This window comes from Boleophthalmus pectinirostris, unplaced genomic scaffold, assembly GCF_026225935.1.
Source record: "Boleophthalmus pectinirostris isolate CB_2022bp ecotype Guang Dong unplaced genomic scaffold, ASM2622593v1 HiC_scaffold_19, whole genome shotgun sequence".
In the NCBI taxonomy this organism is placed as follows: Eukaryota; Metazoa; Chordata; class Actinopteri; order Gobiiformes; family Gobiidae; genus Boleophthalmus; species Boleophthalmus pectinirostris.
This window is the reverse complement of record NW_026571140.1, coordinates 29,885,246-29,901,154: the sequence shown is the minus strand read 5'-3', so window position 1 is coordinate 29,901,154 and position 15,909 is coordinate 29,885,246. Positions and strand designations below refer to the sequence as shown.

At 36.1% G+C, this 15,909-nt stretch overlaps 1 protein-coding gene across 2 annotated transcripts; it reads left to right on the top strand.

Annotated features, from left to right (window-relative positions):
- Window positions 1-3,888: 3,888 nt before the first annotated feature.
- lims1 (LIM and senescent cell antigen-like domains 1) lies at window positions 3,889-14,562 on the top strand. Of its 2 annotated transcripts, none has more exons than XM_055154673.1 (10): window positions 3,889-4,074; window positions 5,864-6,020; window positions 6,495-6,561; window positions 7,949-8,069; window positions 8,257-8,406; window positions 9,700-9,850; window positions 10,576-10,668; window positions 10,796-10,844; window positions 11,289-11,364; window positions 12,313-12,669. In XM_055154673.1, the coding sequence occupies exons 1-10, from the start codon at window positions 4,046-4,048 to the stop codon at window positions 12,446-12,448; spliced, it is 1,029 nt and encodes a 342-aa protein (XP_055010648.1). In that variant the 5' UTR covers window positions 3,889-4,045; the 3' UTR covers window positions 12,449-12,669. The 2 variants fall into 2 exon arrangements, with proteins under 2 accessions (XP_055010648.1, XP_020794434.2); XM_020938775.2 differs by lacking the exon at window positions 12,313-12,669 and adding an exon at window positions 13,052-14,562 and having other exon boundaries at window positions 3,892-4,074.
- Window positions 14,563-15,909: the final 1,347 nt, after the last annotated feature.

Genomic DNA, 15,909 nt, shown 5'->3' with positions numbered 1-15,909 from the left:
TGGGCCTTGAAGACTGGACAGATGTCTCATATTTAACCAAAGTCTGTCTAAAGGGACTCAGCGGACCCACAGTTTAAGTCTCTGTGGGGATGTTTAACGGGCTGTAATTAAAGAGAGCAGAATCAGAGAATGAATGTATTACAAATCTTTTCTATTTTGCTGAAACGTGCGATTTGTTTTACTTTACAAGAGTGACAATACATACAATAAACATCCTATCTTCCTAAGGGATGCGTCAGGTTGTGGAGAAGCTGCCCGCTCACTAAATTTGTTCTTCAAGGTTTTTTCAGGGATAAAAAAAGTGTAAGGTCCCCCACCTGCCTGTCTCCATGTAGATGTTACTGCTTTGCCAAGAATGTTCCACAGTAAGTAGGAGTGTAACGATATCCAAGTCTCACGATATGATATCGTCACGGTATGAACCTCACGGTACAATATTTATTGCGATATCGGCGGAAAGCTAATGATATGATGGGGAGGCTCACGATTAGGAATGTAACAATATCCAAATTTCTTTGTACGATGTTTTCACAATATACATCTCACTTGATTTTTATTGCGATATTTTGTGGAGGCTAACAAAATTGTTAATATGTTACTTTGTCCTCTTAATGCCTTGACAAGACTTAATCCAAAGAACTAAGACTTAAAAGTGCTTAGAACAGTTATTTCTTCATGTTGTCTGCACTGAAATGGAGCAAAGGATCATGGTCTATGTAGTTCCCTCTCTCTTTTTTTAGCTATTGCTACACCAAAACTCTTAATTTAAGCAAAGAAACATGTGATTCAATATATTGTGATGGTCCACGATATTATTGTGAGAACTTTGACGATACGATACCACGATATTTCGGTTACTGTTACACCCCTAACAGTAAGGCACTCAATTTACCGTATATCTGTAAAGAAAAGCAGGTTGACGCCAACATGCCAGGGTACAAGTCAAAAATATACATGAAGCTCTGTTTTGTTTCATTTGAGTAACCATTTATTATAATAAGTCTGTTTATATCCCCAAACCTCAAAATGCTCTGTTCCACATTGTGATGTCATGTTGTGGTAGTTTTCAAGTTAACAATTTTGCATTTACCCTTACTTCAGAAGAAATAGGCAATTCCAAGATTGAAATTATCCAAATGATTCAAGTGACGGTGTGAGGAGTTTAAAAACACAGTGGAGCACTTCCTGTATTACCACGTGACATCACAAGGTGGGACAAACTGTTTTCCATTTGAGAGAAGAACTTAGCCTAAATATGCAGGGTTGCATGTGTGAATTAAACTCAACTCCAGGTACATTTGTGATGAGGAAACAACATTATAATAGATCAGAAAATAGCGTAATATGGGCCCTTTAATACAGGAGCTTGGTCAAAAGCTGGAAGATCAGTTTTACACAATTGTCCTCATATTTAGCAGAATATAAAAATAAACCTATGACAAGTATTTTCTGTAAGTCACAGAGTTTTATGTCAGCTCAAACCCCCAGAGAGCGAGAGAAATCCAATGGTAAATACATTCTGTGTGTAAAAGTGATATGACGACAGTGACTACAGCATCACATTACATCAACAAATCTGATTGAGTCCTTTTTACCTTTTTACCTCCTGCCATTTGAGTGATGGAAAATGTGAGGTCTCTTCAACAGGTGGAGAATGTTGAGGTCCTGAAAACAATGATGGCAGACAGACACAACTCACAATCACAGTTACTTCAGCATGTTATAATACTTGAATTAAAGGTACAACTTTTGTAGTAGAGGGTCTACTCACTATTTCTTTCCATAAAGATGCTTTGCCTAGAATTTGCCACAATATGGTATTAGAATGGTATTAGATTTTTACAGCCATTTCCGTAAGCATGTGATAGTTAAGCTAAGTTATGGACCAGATCTATGAACAGGTGACCCCATTCACAGTAAGAATGCATGTTTTTAAGTCAATAAAAACATATGTAATTCATTAAAGGCAAGATGGATAGTTTAAAGCCAAACTGTGGAACGTTCAAGACAAAGCAATAACATCTCCATGGAGAAAAGCATGTGATAGACCCTCCACCATAAAAGTTACATAGTGCACCTTTAACCTAAAAATATTGGGTCTTACTAATGCATTTCTATTTGGGCTGTATACACTATCTTCAAACTAAACATACACACCTGGACTTGACAATAATCTCTTTCTCGCTTAATAAACAACGTCCTACAGCTATTCTGATGCTTATTGCTTTGCCTATGTTCCAGTCTATGGCATGAAACTTGTCCAGCTCCATGGATAGAAGGAGGTAATGCTACTAAGCCAAGTTAAGCCACATTTCGCAGCTCATCCAAGCTGCTTCTTCAGTTCTGGTCAGAATGCTGGTGGAGCTGCGACACGTATTCAACGAAACAAAATTTTTGGCCATTCAACAAACTGATTTCTCTCCTTTGCCATGGATTCTACCTGGACGACTGAGGGATTTTTCACACAAGTGGAAGAAAACTTACATAAACCACCTTTTAAGTAAAATACCTAGTTACTTGTGCAGTTCTTGAGCAGCTACTATGATGAATTGACAACTACATCAAGTGCAGAAGAAATCAATAATAAATGTCTCACATGCAAATGGAAAAACCTACAAAATATTACATTGCACAGTTACGTGATATAAATTAAACAAGTTTGTGTGTTTTAGATGTAAGTGCTCATTTATTTTACCTATTTCTCTCTGGTCTTTCGCATAAAGCCAGAAAAATGTGATTTTAAGGGCTAATAGTAAATCTTGGTGCCTAAAGTGCCTCCTCCGAGGGGTGACACTAATGCAGCTGCATCATTTATGAAGAACACAATCAGAGCAGGGCCTTGGTGTGAATAAAGGCGGAGGGAAGGAGCTGGAGCCGTGAACAAAACACACGCGCCCATAAAAATAAAATCAATAAAATGTACAGAGCTTTTTCTGCAGGATTATTAATCAGTGAGGCGTGAGGCTGGAATGGCCCTGCCTCCTCACTGGAATAATAAACATTAAATTTAATCTCACCTGGATTCACTACGTTTCACCTTTTACACCACAGTATAACAGCGTCCTCTTGTGCCTGTATGAGAACATTACAATTAAACCTTGACACGACATTCATGAAGTTTGCGTTCACTGCTGCTGTAAAATGTGAAATATTCAGCAAATTATCCAGTCAGTCACACTCAAAATGGCATAATCGGCCACGTTATTTAAATACAACTCCAATGTATTCGTGAAAATGTGTGAAAAATTATCTGCCAGATCTATTGTGCATAGGTTGATCAGACTTTCAAAAAAGAAAAAAAAAAAAAAAACAAAAAAACTTGGACATGCTTGGTTTCGGTTGGTAATAATAAAATTGTGAAACCAGTGCGTAAGTAAGGAAAACTGTTCTGCAATCGGCACTAATGTGAGTCAGTACAGTCACATTTTCTTCGTGTTTTAGTCATTGTTAAGCAGGTTTTCTGAATTTTACCTATATAAATGACAACGTATGCCTTTCTTTAATGTTGGCAGGGATCAAATTGGTCCAAAATAGGTACATTTCTTGTATAAAACTGGGACAAATCATTGGTTTTGGATAAATCTGGTAAGATAGGGGACACAGGGCTCAAAACTGGGACTGTCCCGGGTAAACAGGGACGACTAGCCACCCTAAAATTGTGCACCTACGGATCGTCTTTAAAATAAATCCTGCTTTAAATGTGTTTAACTTACCATTGTGTTAGTCTGTTTTTCCTTTTGAAACTACTGGCTCGCACGCCTCACTTTCAAGAACAGAAAAAAGTCAAAATGAACCACAAAAAGTACATTTCTTCAAGCAGCAGGTGGCGGCATTACACATGGACACGCTTGATCTGCCAAAAGAGGAAAAAGTGTCCGATTTGAGGATGGCATTTCTCTGATCTGGCAACCTCCGCCCTGCGCTGCGGGAGTAGACCGGACCCGTCTCCCTTGGGTGTCCCCCGTAAAGTTTACCTAATATTGCCCACAAAAGTAGAAATTAATCTGTTTTATTTTTGTTACTAAATCTACGGAACTTGCCGGCCATGTTGGGGGTAGCAGGCATGCCGGGCAGGTGAGTATTTGGACTAAAAAGCGCACGAAAGCTCTGCCATCTAGTCAGCTAGTTAGCTTTGATGCTAACAAGCTAATCATACCACATCACATACTTCACATTTTAATCATTTCTAATCTGTTTCGCGTTTTTTCCAGTCTGTCAGTCAACGATTTTCCATAGTATTGCGTTATCTGGATGTTTATTTGATAGTTTAGTTTTAATGATAGTTTTTGATGGTGGTGAATGATTTGTTTGAGGTTCAGGAGTGATTTTTGAGAGGAAATAGTTCATGACAAAATACCTCCTCTGTAGAGTAAAAGTAATTATTATTATTATGTTCCTGGCTTTCTTTGTACTTTGTTTTGTTCAGTTAATTAATTTATTCCTCTTTTGTGTAGAAGTTGAAGAAAATATGTAGAAGTACAAAATAGTAGAAGCTTTTTAAAAAATGTATGGCACTTAACATAGGTTTGTAATGTTTTTATTTTTGTCTTTTTGTTTTTGAAATTGCACAACTCCCATTAACATTTGTTATATTGTACAGTAAAAGTAGTCATTATTATGTTCTTGGCTTTCTATATACCTTGTTTTGTTGTCTTGATCAGTTAATTTATTCCCTTTTGTGTAGAAGTTATGTTATGTTATGTTTTCGATAATATTGTATGGCATTTCAAATAGGTGTGTAATTTAGCTTTTTTTTTTTTTTTGATAGCTCACGAGAAAATAGTTTATGGCAAAGTAACTTCTCTGTACAGTATTGTGACCGTTTACTGTATTCCTCTTTTGTGTAGAAGTTGCTATGTTTTTGAAAATATTGTAAAACACTGGCATTTAAAATAGATGTGTAATTTTTTTTTTGTTTTTTGGTTGTTTTTGAAATTTGATAACTCACGAGAAAATAGTTTATATCTGCAGAAGTTGAATAATGTTTTTTTAAATTCAGTATGGTGACCAAAATAGTAATAGTAATATTTTTTGTTTTGGAAATTTGATAACTTTCATTTACATTTGTTATGCAGTACAAGTTCATGTCTCCTTCCTAAATTTGGGGGTGGCTCTCTTGTGAATAATTGAGTTCCCCTGTGTGATTCACTTATTCCCTCCTCCACTGTGCAGCTGCTGCTCTAACAGGAACTGATAATACTACAGTGACTAACACTAGATGTGTTTTGATTTTAACTGTGCCCTTAGGCCCCATTTTCACTGTAGTCAAGTCAAAGCAGGCAGAAAGGTTACTTCAAATAGTTTAGTTTATTAGTTTATGTATCAGGGACAATGCAATAATACACAAAGACCTATATTAAGAGATAATATAATAGGTAATACAACTGAAGTAAAATGTTGTTATTCAAATAATCAGAGTATTTGATTTGCTATGCCACATAATGATTTATCTAATGCTTCCCCTAGCGTCCCCGTATTTATTTCTTGATTGCCTTGTTTATGGCAAAGTAGGTAAAGTCAAGTGGAAAAATGATTGAAATGCAGGAGTTATACTAAAGGGCTGATACTTCAAAAGTGAAATGTCATCAAAATAATTGCAAAATGCATAGGATTTGGACATACTGATGTAAATCTAAAATTTTTTATTGAAAATCATGTTATTACCAAACAAAGACATTTTTTGCAGATTTTTTTGCTCTCTGTCAACATTGTAAAATATATTTTACATGGCCAAACGTAGAAAAACAATATATTGCAAAGTATAATTGTATATATTAACTTCTCATTTGTAGCAAATTTTGACCGTCTCAAGCTAATAAGACGCTTTTGTTTCTGAAATGATGTGTGTTTTGATCCTTGGCAGTATTTCCAATGCCCTTGCCTCTGCAAACTGTGAGCGGTGTAAGAGCGGTTTTGCAGCGACGGAGAAGATCGTCAACAGTAATGGAGAGCTGTACCACGAGCAGTGCTTCGTCTGCGCCCAGTGTTTCCAGCAGTTTCCCGAGGGACTCTTTTATGAGGTAAATCTGCAGTCTTAATCCATATAGTGAGTTGCTGACATATGAAGCAAGGCAGATTTCATGGTAAAGTTGTGGTGTGGATACAAGAATTATAGTTTTCCCCCTTTCTAAACCTGAATGAGTAACAATCAGAAAACAACCCGTAAAATGCACTACAATAGTAAAATATTAAGTGTTTCCAATAGATTTTATTAAGACTATGGCGGCACAACTGATTTTTATTTGAATTATTTAATCTCATTACATGTGTGGAGTATAAATGTCACTTTCTGCCTATATTTAATGAGTCACTGTGGACCAGTGTTATCAGTTTATGAAATACAATAAGCAGCAAAGTCTAATTTTGTTATGCCATTGTTTAGTCCAGGTTGTTTTTAGACTATGGGGGATTATGGGGGGCCACCCTAGTCTCCTGTATAAATGGGAAACACTGAATTTTAGTCTATCTATCTAACCATTTCTGTCTCTTTACAGTTTGAAGGAAGGAAATACTGTGAGCATGATTTCCAGATGCTCTTCGCTCCATGCTGCCACCAGTGTGGTAAGTGTCAACAGACTGTCTGCCTAATTGTTTTAACTGTTTAGTCAAGGTTTTCACACACTGATCCCAAATCTGGCATGGGACTCTACTAATTGCATATTGTAAGATCAAAATGTAACGTATAATACTAATTATCTGGATTCAGAAACTGTGGTGTTTATTGGTGTGGTGCCACACCAATAAAGGCTTAGTAATGACAAAAATGTAGAACAAAGATTTTCTTGTTCTTGGGTTAAATAGCTGCATCCCACAGAGAACATGGAAATATGATGAATGGATTTCATTGTTGCCTCTTTGTGTTCTGTGGGTTTAGGTTCTGTTAGAGACAATATTATTGACAATAAAAAGAATATTACATCTTGTGTTATAATCCCAATGATGATAGTCAGACATTAGTTCATCAAAAATCTGTTAAAACATGCCTGTAAATGCACTGGCTTGTACTCAGTTATTGCACAAAAGTAAATTGACTGTGAGATTAAACATAAAATGCAGTCATCTACCCTTGTTTAGAAGATGACATTGCGAATTTCTGTTTGTTTTCTTTTATTGTTTATCACCCTTTTTGCTACATATTCAAATATTTTTATTATAGCCCCTTTGCGCATTTATTGCTGCGTCTATTTGTTACGACCCAAAGGACAGAACATATTAAAAAGAACACAGTAGCCAAGGGTTCACTTTTAATTTATTTTATTTTAGCTGGTTTCTTCTTGGTTTTTCTTGATTTTTATTCTTTTTAAGGAGTTATTTTCAGGCACAGGAGGGTTTTTAAATAACGACATGTAATCAACAAAAAGGTGGACCTGATGACTCGACCAAACAGAACAAAAAGGTGCGATACCGGGCCAACCCCGCACAGGGCCTTAGGAGTCGGTGCCAACACCACTAACTTAAGACAAAATAAAAACACAAACCTGAATCCAAAGAAGAGGCAGAGGGCTAAAGGCTAAGAAAAAAAAAAAAAAAGTACAGAGATGACCACGACCTCCACCATGTTGGCTGGGGCGTACAAGGTGAGTGAGGCTGGGTGGAGCAGGGCGCATGTCAAAAAGCCACGCAAATAAACTACAAAAATATTCAGGAACAATATTGATCAAGAAACTTACAAAAACTTGAGTACCAAAAGGTTAACAAAACAGATGAAGGTGTAAGTAAACAAAAGTACACCAGCAGCACATAACACTTTTCTATTAGTGGGTTTTCTAATTAAAAATCCTCAAAACAACTGCAAAACCTCTCCTAACTCTATGTAAAATAAGTTAAAAAAAAAGTATTCCAAGTATATACACTGTATATCTGCAATAGTGCCAAGTCCCACTCCTGTATTCATATAAATGGACTCTTCCGTCTCCTGACATTGACGGCTCCCTCTCTTCGTGCTCAGGGGAGTTCATCATTGGGCGCGTCATAAAGGCCATGAACAACAGCTGGCATCCCGACTGCTTCTGCTGCGACATTTGCCAGGCTGTCCTCGCCGACGTGGGCTTTGTCAAGAACGCCGGCAGGTCTGTAGCCCGTCCCATTACTGTCTTAATACTCCTACTTAGGCCTGTCAACCTGGCAACTCACTCAGCAATACCACACACCATACTGGTTTCTGAGCAGCTTGGACAGGATATTTCATAGTTGTAACTAGAATTTTGACGCTTTGACGTTTTATTGAGTTTTCTTTTTTTTTTTTTTCTTCCCTAGGCATCTGTGTCGCCCGTGCCATAACCGCGAAAAGGCTCGAGGTTTGGGCAAATACATCTGTCAGAAGTGTCACGCCATCATTGAGGAGCAGCCGCTGATTTTCAAGAACGACCCCTATCACCCTGACCATTTCAACTGCAGCAACTGTGGGTCAGTAGAATCCACTGTTCTGTCTACTACATTTCTGTAATCTTCAACTCTGCCACCACTCTTACTACCAGAGCAGTTTTTTAGTAATGTTATAAAGGGTTTGTGTTCAATATTAGAATTAGATTTATAGGGCCCATATTACACTGTTCTCTTATTTGTGTTATTATGTTGTTTCCTCATCAAAAACATACTTGAAGTTGGGTTTAGTTTCACAGATTTAACACACAAATCCTGCAGATTTAGAGTTCTTCTCTCAAACAGAAAGCACTCCACCTTGTGCTCCACTGTTTTTATTTTTAAACTCCATTCACCTTCATTAGAACAATTTGGATGATTTCAGCCCTGGAATTGCCGATCTCTACTGAACTAAAAGTAAAAGGTAGCTGTTAACTTGAAAACTACCACTTCATGACATCACAAGGTGGAACAGAGGTTTTGGGAATCTAGACAGACTAATAATAAAGGGTTATTCAAACATGTGTGATTGAAACAAAACACAACTCCAGGTAAGGTAAGGTAAGAACTAACATACCTTAAATATCACAAGAATCAATTTTGCATGATATAATATCTTTAAGCTGTAATGCAATTCTCGTTACTAAAAGAGGTCTTGAGACTAAAAGACCAATGTTCCAGAGCATAACTTTAAACTTACTGATCTAGAGAAAAGCAGCTCATTGTAAGAATACTTGTTTTCCAGTAATTCAATGATAAACTGGATATCATACCGTGGAACACTGAAGGCAGTACTATATTATCTCCAAGCAGGCAAGCAGGCAGTGAACTCTCCACCAGTGAAATTACAGAGCACTTTTTAGGTGTGTTACCAAGTTTAAAGGTCCTATATTAAACGAAATTGACTCTTGTGAGCTTTAAGCTGTGTTATAATTCTGTTACCTCATCAAGAACATGCCTGGAGTTTGTTTCATTCACATGTTTGAGTGACCCTTTAGTCTGTCTCTGTTAAATGCCTTTTACCTTTTGTTCAGTAAAGATTGGCAATTCTACGTCTGAAGTCACCAAAATGATTCTAGTGAAGGTTTATGGAGTTTAAAAACAGACCTCAGAACTCTAAATATGCAGGATTTGTAGGTTAAACATGTGAATGAAACAAAACACAACTCCAGGTCTGTTTTGATGAGCAAACATTATTACACAGATCACAAAATAGATTAACATGGGCCCTTAAAAAGTCCCATGCTGCAAGTAAAAAAAAAAAAACCTCTTGAATACATTACATTATATAAGAAACCTCTTCTCTTTGAGTGGGAATATCATTGTCTCTGCCCACAGTAAAGAGCTGACAGCAGATGCGCGCGAGCTGAAGGGAGAGCTCTACTGTCTGCCCTGTCACGACAAAATGGGCGTCCCGATCTGTGGAGCGTGCAGACGGCCCATCGAGGGGCGTGTCGTCAATGCCATGGGCAAGCAGTGGCACGTCGAGGTGAGGAAACACTGCAGCTTTAACTGGAACAATGTCAGAGTTCAATATTAGCGGAATGTGGAAAAATTACAGTGTCAAAACCGTAATGGCTTTAGTGACTGATAAGGCTTTGGGCTTTAGTATAAGTTGCAATAGAATACTTGCCTCACCAGCCAGTCTCTTCTATCTCTGTTCGAATCCAGAAGGGACTGGAACTGGACAATAGAGCATGAGAAACCTCCGTCAAAGCATGTGGGTTTGGCTGGGCCCATAAATACAATACAATACAATACACTACCAGTCAAAAGTTTGGACACACCCTGTCAATGTTTTTTTTTCTTTATTGTTCAAATTTTTGACTGGTTGTGTATGTGTTATTTAGGTGTTGGTTCATGAAATTTTCTATGCAAATAACCTTTAGAGGGCGCTAAAAACACATCTACTTCTACATCAAAATGAAGCCCTTTGATGCATGATTCAAAATGACTATGCACTAGTGGCAAAAAACTGAAGACTAATTGAAGCATTAGAAAAAGTCAGGTGTATGGACTAAAATATGCTAGAGCTTCTTGTGGTAAAATCCACTGCTAAGACAAACCTGAACAAGCCTAGCACAAAATCTGGAGATGGGTGCTGATCCTGACAAGGTATGATAGGTCAAATGCAGAGGACAACTATTCCCACAGGGACAATAAAGTGTACATAAATCAAAGTTGTAACACATAATTTCTTTATCTTCATTTTAGCATTTTGTGTGTGCTAAATGTGAGAAGCCCTTCCTCGGTCATCGTCATTATGAACGGAAAGGACTTGCTTACTGCGAGACCCACTACAACCAGGTGAGATTTTTATTTCTTAAAATAAACTTTTAAATTGTACTTTTTTTTGAAAAACAACTTAGTCTTCATACATTATGAGCCAATTTTATCCTCTTTTATGTTGCACTCACTATTTTTTTTCTTTCAGCTTTTTGGAGATGTTTGCTATCACTGCAACCGTGTGATTGAGGGCGACGGTAAGAACAATACAATATCATTTATTCCAGGAGTGTCCAAGCTTTTTTCATCTAGGGCCGCTTATTTAAATGCAGACGAAGCAAGAAGACTTACAGTGACTAGTTGAAATCTGTGCATTTCAAACAGGTTGGAATGAGCCATCAGTGCTTTTTTCAAGCTTAGATCCTCAAAAGAACATTCTAAATATTTGATATTGGATTTAGCACAGTAAATAGTAGCCTAGAAGGTAACAGCCTCCTTGGCTCTAGGTTTGTAGCTTGTGGTCCGCAGCCATATCCCACTGCAGGCTTTGCGATCGAAGATTTAAAATCAAGAGTTAAAATAAGATTTCTGATGGTGTGCGGTTTTGGCCACACATCTGAAAATGGCTTAAGACTCAAAAATCCTGTGGTGTGTGGTGGCCTTAAGCTAATAATATATATATTTTTTATTGTTATTTTCAGTGGTTTCTGCCCTGAACAAAGCCTGGTGCGTCAGCTGTTTCTCCTGCTCCACTTGCAACACCAAACTCACTCTCAAGTAAGTTACGTGTGATTTTATGCATTTTGTGCTTTACTTCTAATCACTGTTTAACCGCTGCTGTTTCAGAGGTGAGTAGGGCTAACATTTAATTATTACTTCTATGTAATATTACTCATGTAGAAGTGAAAAGAAATCATTAAAAGTTAACTGAAAAATAATTACAAAACAAAATTAGTTTTAATGTCAAATTTAATTTACTTTTGGTTTGAGGTAATCAAATGGAGCTAATATGCAGAACTGTTAAAAACAATAATTGAAATTAATTTATTTACATAAAGCACAAAAGATTAAATAGGCACACAATTTAACGCTATTTTGAAACATTGTAGTATTCATATATGTTTATATCTATCCTGTAATTTGGCCTGGTGGCATCCCCTGCAAGTCTTCATGGTTACACATGAATTTAATGCAATACTGTTGAAAATTTTAAAAGCAGCAATATTTCAATGGTGATCCTTCCACCAGAAATGTTACATTGTTTGAGTAAAAGTAAAAAGTATTCATAAAAGCTGATGCAGGTATAGTGTTATTTAAGAAGTACATTTACTACCCACCTCTACTGTTTTTCTGTTGTCTCTAACACTTGTCCAGTCCTAACACTTCACCTGTGTCTTGTACTCTCTCTCCTCCCCTCCCTTTTCTTTTCCCCTCCCTTTCCTCTTTTCTTCCTCTTCTGTCTTTCTCCATTCTTTCTCTTTGCCTCTCTACGGCCTTTCTGTTTGATTCTCTCCTTTTTATCTACTCCTGTCTCTCCTCTCTTCTCCCTCTGTGTCTGTATCTCTCTCCTCTCCCACTCTCTCCTCCTTTCTCTCTTTGCCTCTATCCCTTTCCTTTCTCCTTCTCCCTCTCTCCCCTTCTCTCTCTCCCTCATTCTATTTGCTTCTCTATCCCTCTATCCTCTTCTCTCTCTCCGCCTCCTTTGCTGCGTCTGCTGTTTGTCAGAGATAAGTTTGTAGAGGTTGACCTGAGGCCGGTCTGTAAGCACTGTTATGAGCGTCTGCCTGAGGAGCTTAAGCGCCGTTTGGCCCGTCGTGAGCGCGAGGCCAAAGAACGCAAGAAAAAAAACTCCATCTTTTAGACAGTCCAGTCCACTTCAACACTTCAACACTTCAACACTTAGGCATGTTTCAGATGTAATCCAGTGTAATCCAATGAATGTACACAGTGAGGTCAATTCATTACAGTATCAGTTATTTATTTTGAATTATTTATGTACAAATGTTGGTTCAGTTCAAAGTGAAATGCACATACAGATTTTTTTTTTTCCTTTTAATGAAAATTCAGGTTCAATTTTAAAATTTTACACGTGAATTAAACCAAACAAATGTAAAATTATATATTCAAAATGTAGTTAATTTGTGAAATATAACTTTTCAATAACAACTGACATGCAAACGCTATTATTTAAAGCATGTTTATTTTAGCACTATATTAAAATGTATTAATTTGTGCTGACAGTATTATTTAAAACATATTTTTTATATATAATGCTTACACCTCAGTCACTTTAATATCCTGAAAAGATTGTATTGTATCTTTATACTCACTACTAACATTCCTAACCTAATCCTATTTAATATCAAATCTATTTATTGTATACAAAGCTGTGTGCCCTGTATAATTGACCGCCAACTGTTTTTACCAAAATTAGTGGTCACGTGATATTTTTGCTTCTTTTCAGGAACAAATTTGTTGAGTTTGACATGAAGCCAGTTTGTAAAAAATGTTATGAGAAGTTTCCTCTGGAGCTGAAGAAGAGACTCAAGAAACTGGCTGAGTCTTTAGGACGCAAGTGAAAAATGCTCACAGTCCTGGCTGCCTTATATCTGTCCTTTACATTTGATTTTAATGCTACGTTGCCTTAAAACTGCAAAGATACACTATGTAAACCCAGTAGATAACCAAACATTTCATTTTTGTATGAATTTGCTTTTTACATGCATTCCTAAATTTTACTCTCTCCTTCAAGATTTTTATTATCATTTAGTGTCTGTTCCCTTGTGCCTTGACTATTTCATGCAGATGCATCGCATTAAGTTACAGTATAGTTGTAATTCTTAAACATTAAAGATTTTTTTAAGCTATAGCCTTCTTACTAAGTAGAACATTATCAACTGTCAACTTAGCTTGGCTTGTAGTAAATGAAAATTTTTCCTCAAGTTAAAGTGGCACTACATAGATTTTCTTTTAAGGTTTCTACCACCTGAAGTGTTTTTGTCAATAATTCTCCACATTAAGGCATTAAACTAATCTATCTTGCATTTTCTTAATAACATTTTTATACACTTTATTGAATATTAAAAAAAAAAAAAAAGACACATTTTTACTGTGAGTGGCGTTGCCTCTTTACAAATCGAACTTGTGATGTGGCGGTGTCACTGGCTTGTCTCAATCAAAAAAGATAAGTTTAATGCCATACTATGAAACATTCTTGCCAAAGCACTCACGGGACAAGCAGGTGGTGTATCCTAATGAATTTTTTATGTATTGTGAACATGTAAACAGCAGCTCTGGTGTGGTCAGTGTACATCTTTCAAAATAGCTAAAAGAGAATTTTGAATTGGCTTGCATTCATTTCAAAGGGTTTTTATTTTCTTAAATTTTGTCTCATGAATTTAAAACAAACTTCTAAAATAAATTTACTACAATAATGCAGTTTACTGAGCTGCACCTTTAACTAAAATGGCCTTATTGTATTAAGCTGTCAATCATACAATACCTACTAATGAATGGCAAAGTTAGCATTTCCCTTTTTTATTATATGAAAACGTGTCTGGTCTGTGAAGATATTGTCCTGTATGTACTGTACTTTGTCTAAGCCTTTGTGTGTGTGTGTGAAAGTATATTGATATCATACGGTAGTTACATGAGGCTCATTTGCCTTTATTTTTAGTCTTTTATTCCACTTCCGTGGGGCAGAGTTCAAAGTTATTCAGATGAGCAGAATATTTCACATAGAAGTCTTTGAAGTTACGCTGTAATGAGTCAGCATGTAGCTTGGGGGCATGGTACAGAGATATTAAGTTATATATACAATCTGTCTATATGCATTTATATGATGGTACCTATAGATACATTTCTCTAATTTGTTGTCTATGATGGTGGATGCAAAGACATATGCAAAAAAGCAACGTTTAACAAGAATAATGTAATCAAAAGCTTTACTCAATAAAAGCAGCTATATTAACTTAAGCAGTTTGTTTTGTTTGATTAACCTTTAAGTTATTTTAGCTTTGATAAATGTGCATGAGAAATTTCAAAGATGCTCTTTTATATATATTTTAGACAAATTTAACACATTTTGGTAAGTGGATTTTTTAAAATTATACACATTTTGTAAGTAGCAAATCCTGTGGTCTGTAATTTCAAACACAATGCAAATGAAAACACTCTTTTCAGACAATAGATGAGCTTTAATTAGGGATGTAACAATAACCAAAATATTGTGATACTGTATCGTCAGAAGTCTCACAATAATATTGTGGGGCGTCACAATATATCGAATTAAGTTCCTTTGCTTAAATGCATAGTTTTACAGTAGCAACAGCTTATAAACATCGGAAACTACATATACCATGATTCATTTCAGTGCAGACAACATGATGAAATATGTTTTTTACTTGAATTCAATATTGATAATATTGAATAATAATATATAATATATATAATATTGATTATGACAGAAATAATTCACACCAAAATCTTGTCAAGGTATTTTAAAAACAAAAAAGTGTCCCATCTACAATCCAAAATATAGATCGTACCATGAGATGCTTATCGTGATAATATCGTACCAAGAGAGTTGGGTATTGTTACATCCCTAGTTTTAATATAACATAAAAGTAGGAGAAACTCACTCTCACTCAGTACAGTCCACTCTTTATTTCTAGAATCACTCCTTAATTTTATCCACATGTATCCAAGTGTAATGGGACTACTTTGTCATGACCTGAAGATATGAATGAATTTATGAAATGTAGTTCCTTAAATAGGACTATGGGTTCTGGAGGATTAAAAAGGTGCACTATGCAACTTCTAAGGTGGAGGGTCTGCTACTTGTTGCCATGGAGATGTTATTTCTTTGCCTAATATTCCACATTAGGGCATTAAACATATCTCCCTTGCATTTGTTCAATTACAGGTGTTTTATAGCTCAAAAATACCTTACAAATGAAATGAAATAATACTCTGTAAAGCGTCTTTGTGACAAATGTCTGTGAAAAGCTCTATATAAATAAAAAAAAAAACTTGCTTAAAAACATGAATGCTTGTACAGGGTTGCTTCTCCATAGATCTGAACATTAATCTGCCTCCATTTTATAACCAAGTTTATTTTGATACTGTGGAATAATTAAGGCAAAAGCGGTAATATCTCCTCTTCAAGAAAGTTACGCAGTGCACCTTTAAGCCTTTGCACTATGCACATGTATAGCTATTGTTTTTATCGCATTACTTTATGTTGAATGTAAAAATCACTTTATCAGCTTTCCTTTGTTTAATGCATTATTTATTTTACCCAAGATTTTACAAAAGACCAAA

Coding starts and splice junctions, on each gene's coding strand:
- lims1 (XM_055154673.1), top strand. CDS start 4,046: ATGTTGGGGGTAGCAGGCATGCCGGGCAG. Junction 10,669..10,795: donor GCGAGACCCACTACAACCAG/GTGAGATTTTTA, acceptor TTTTTCTTTCAG/CTTTTTGGAGATGTTTGCTA. Junction 10,845..11,288: donor CCGTGTGATTGAGGGCGACG/GTAAGAACAATA, acceptor TGTTATTTTCAG/TGGTTTCTGCCCTGAACAAA.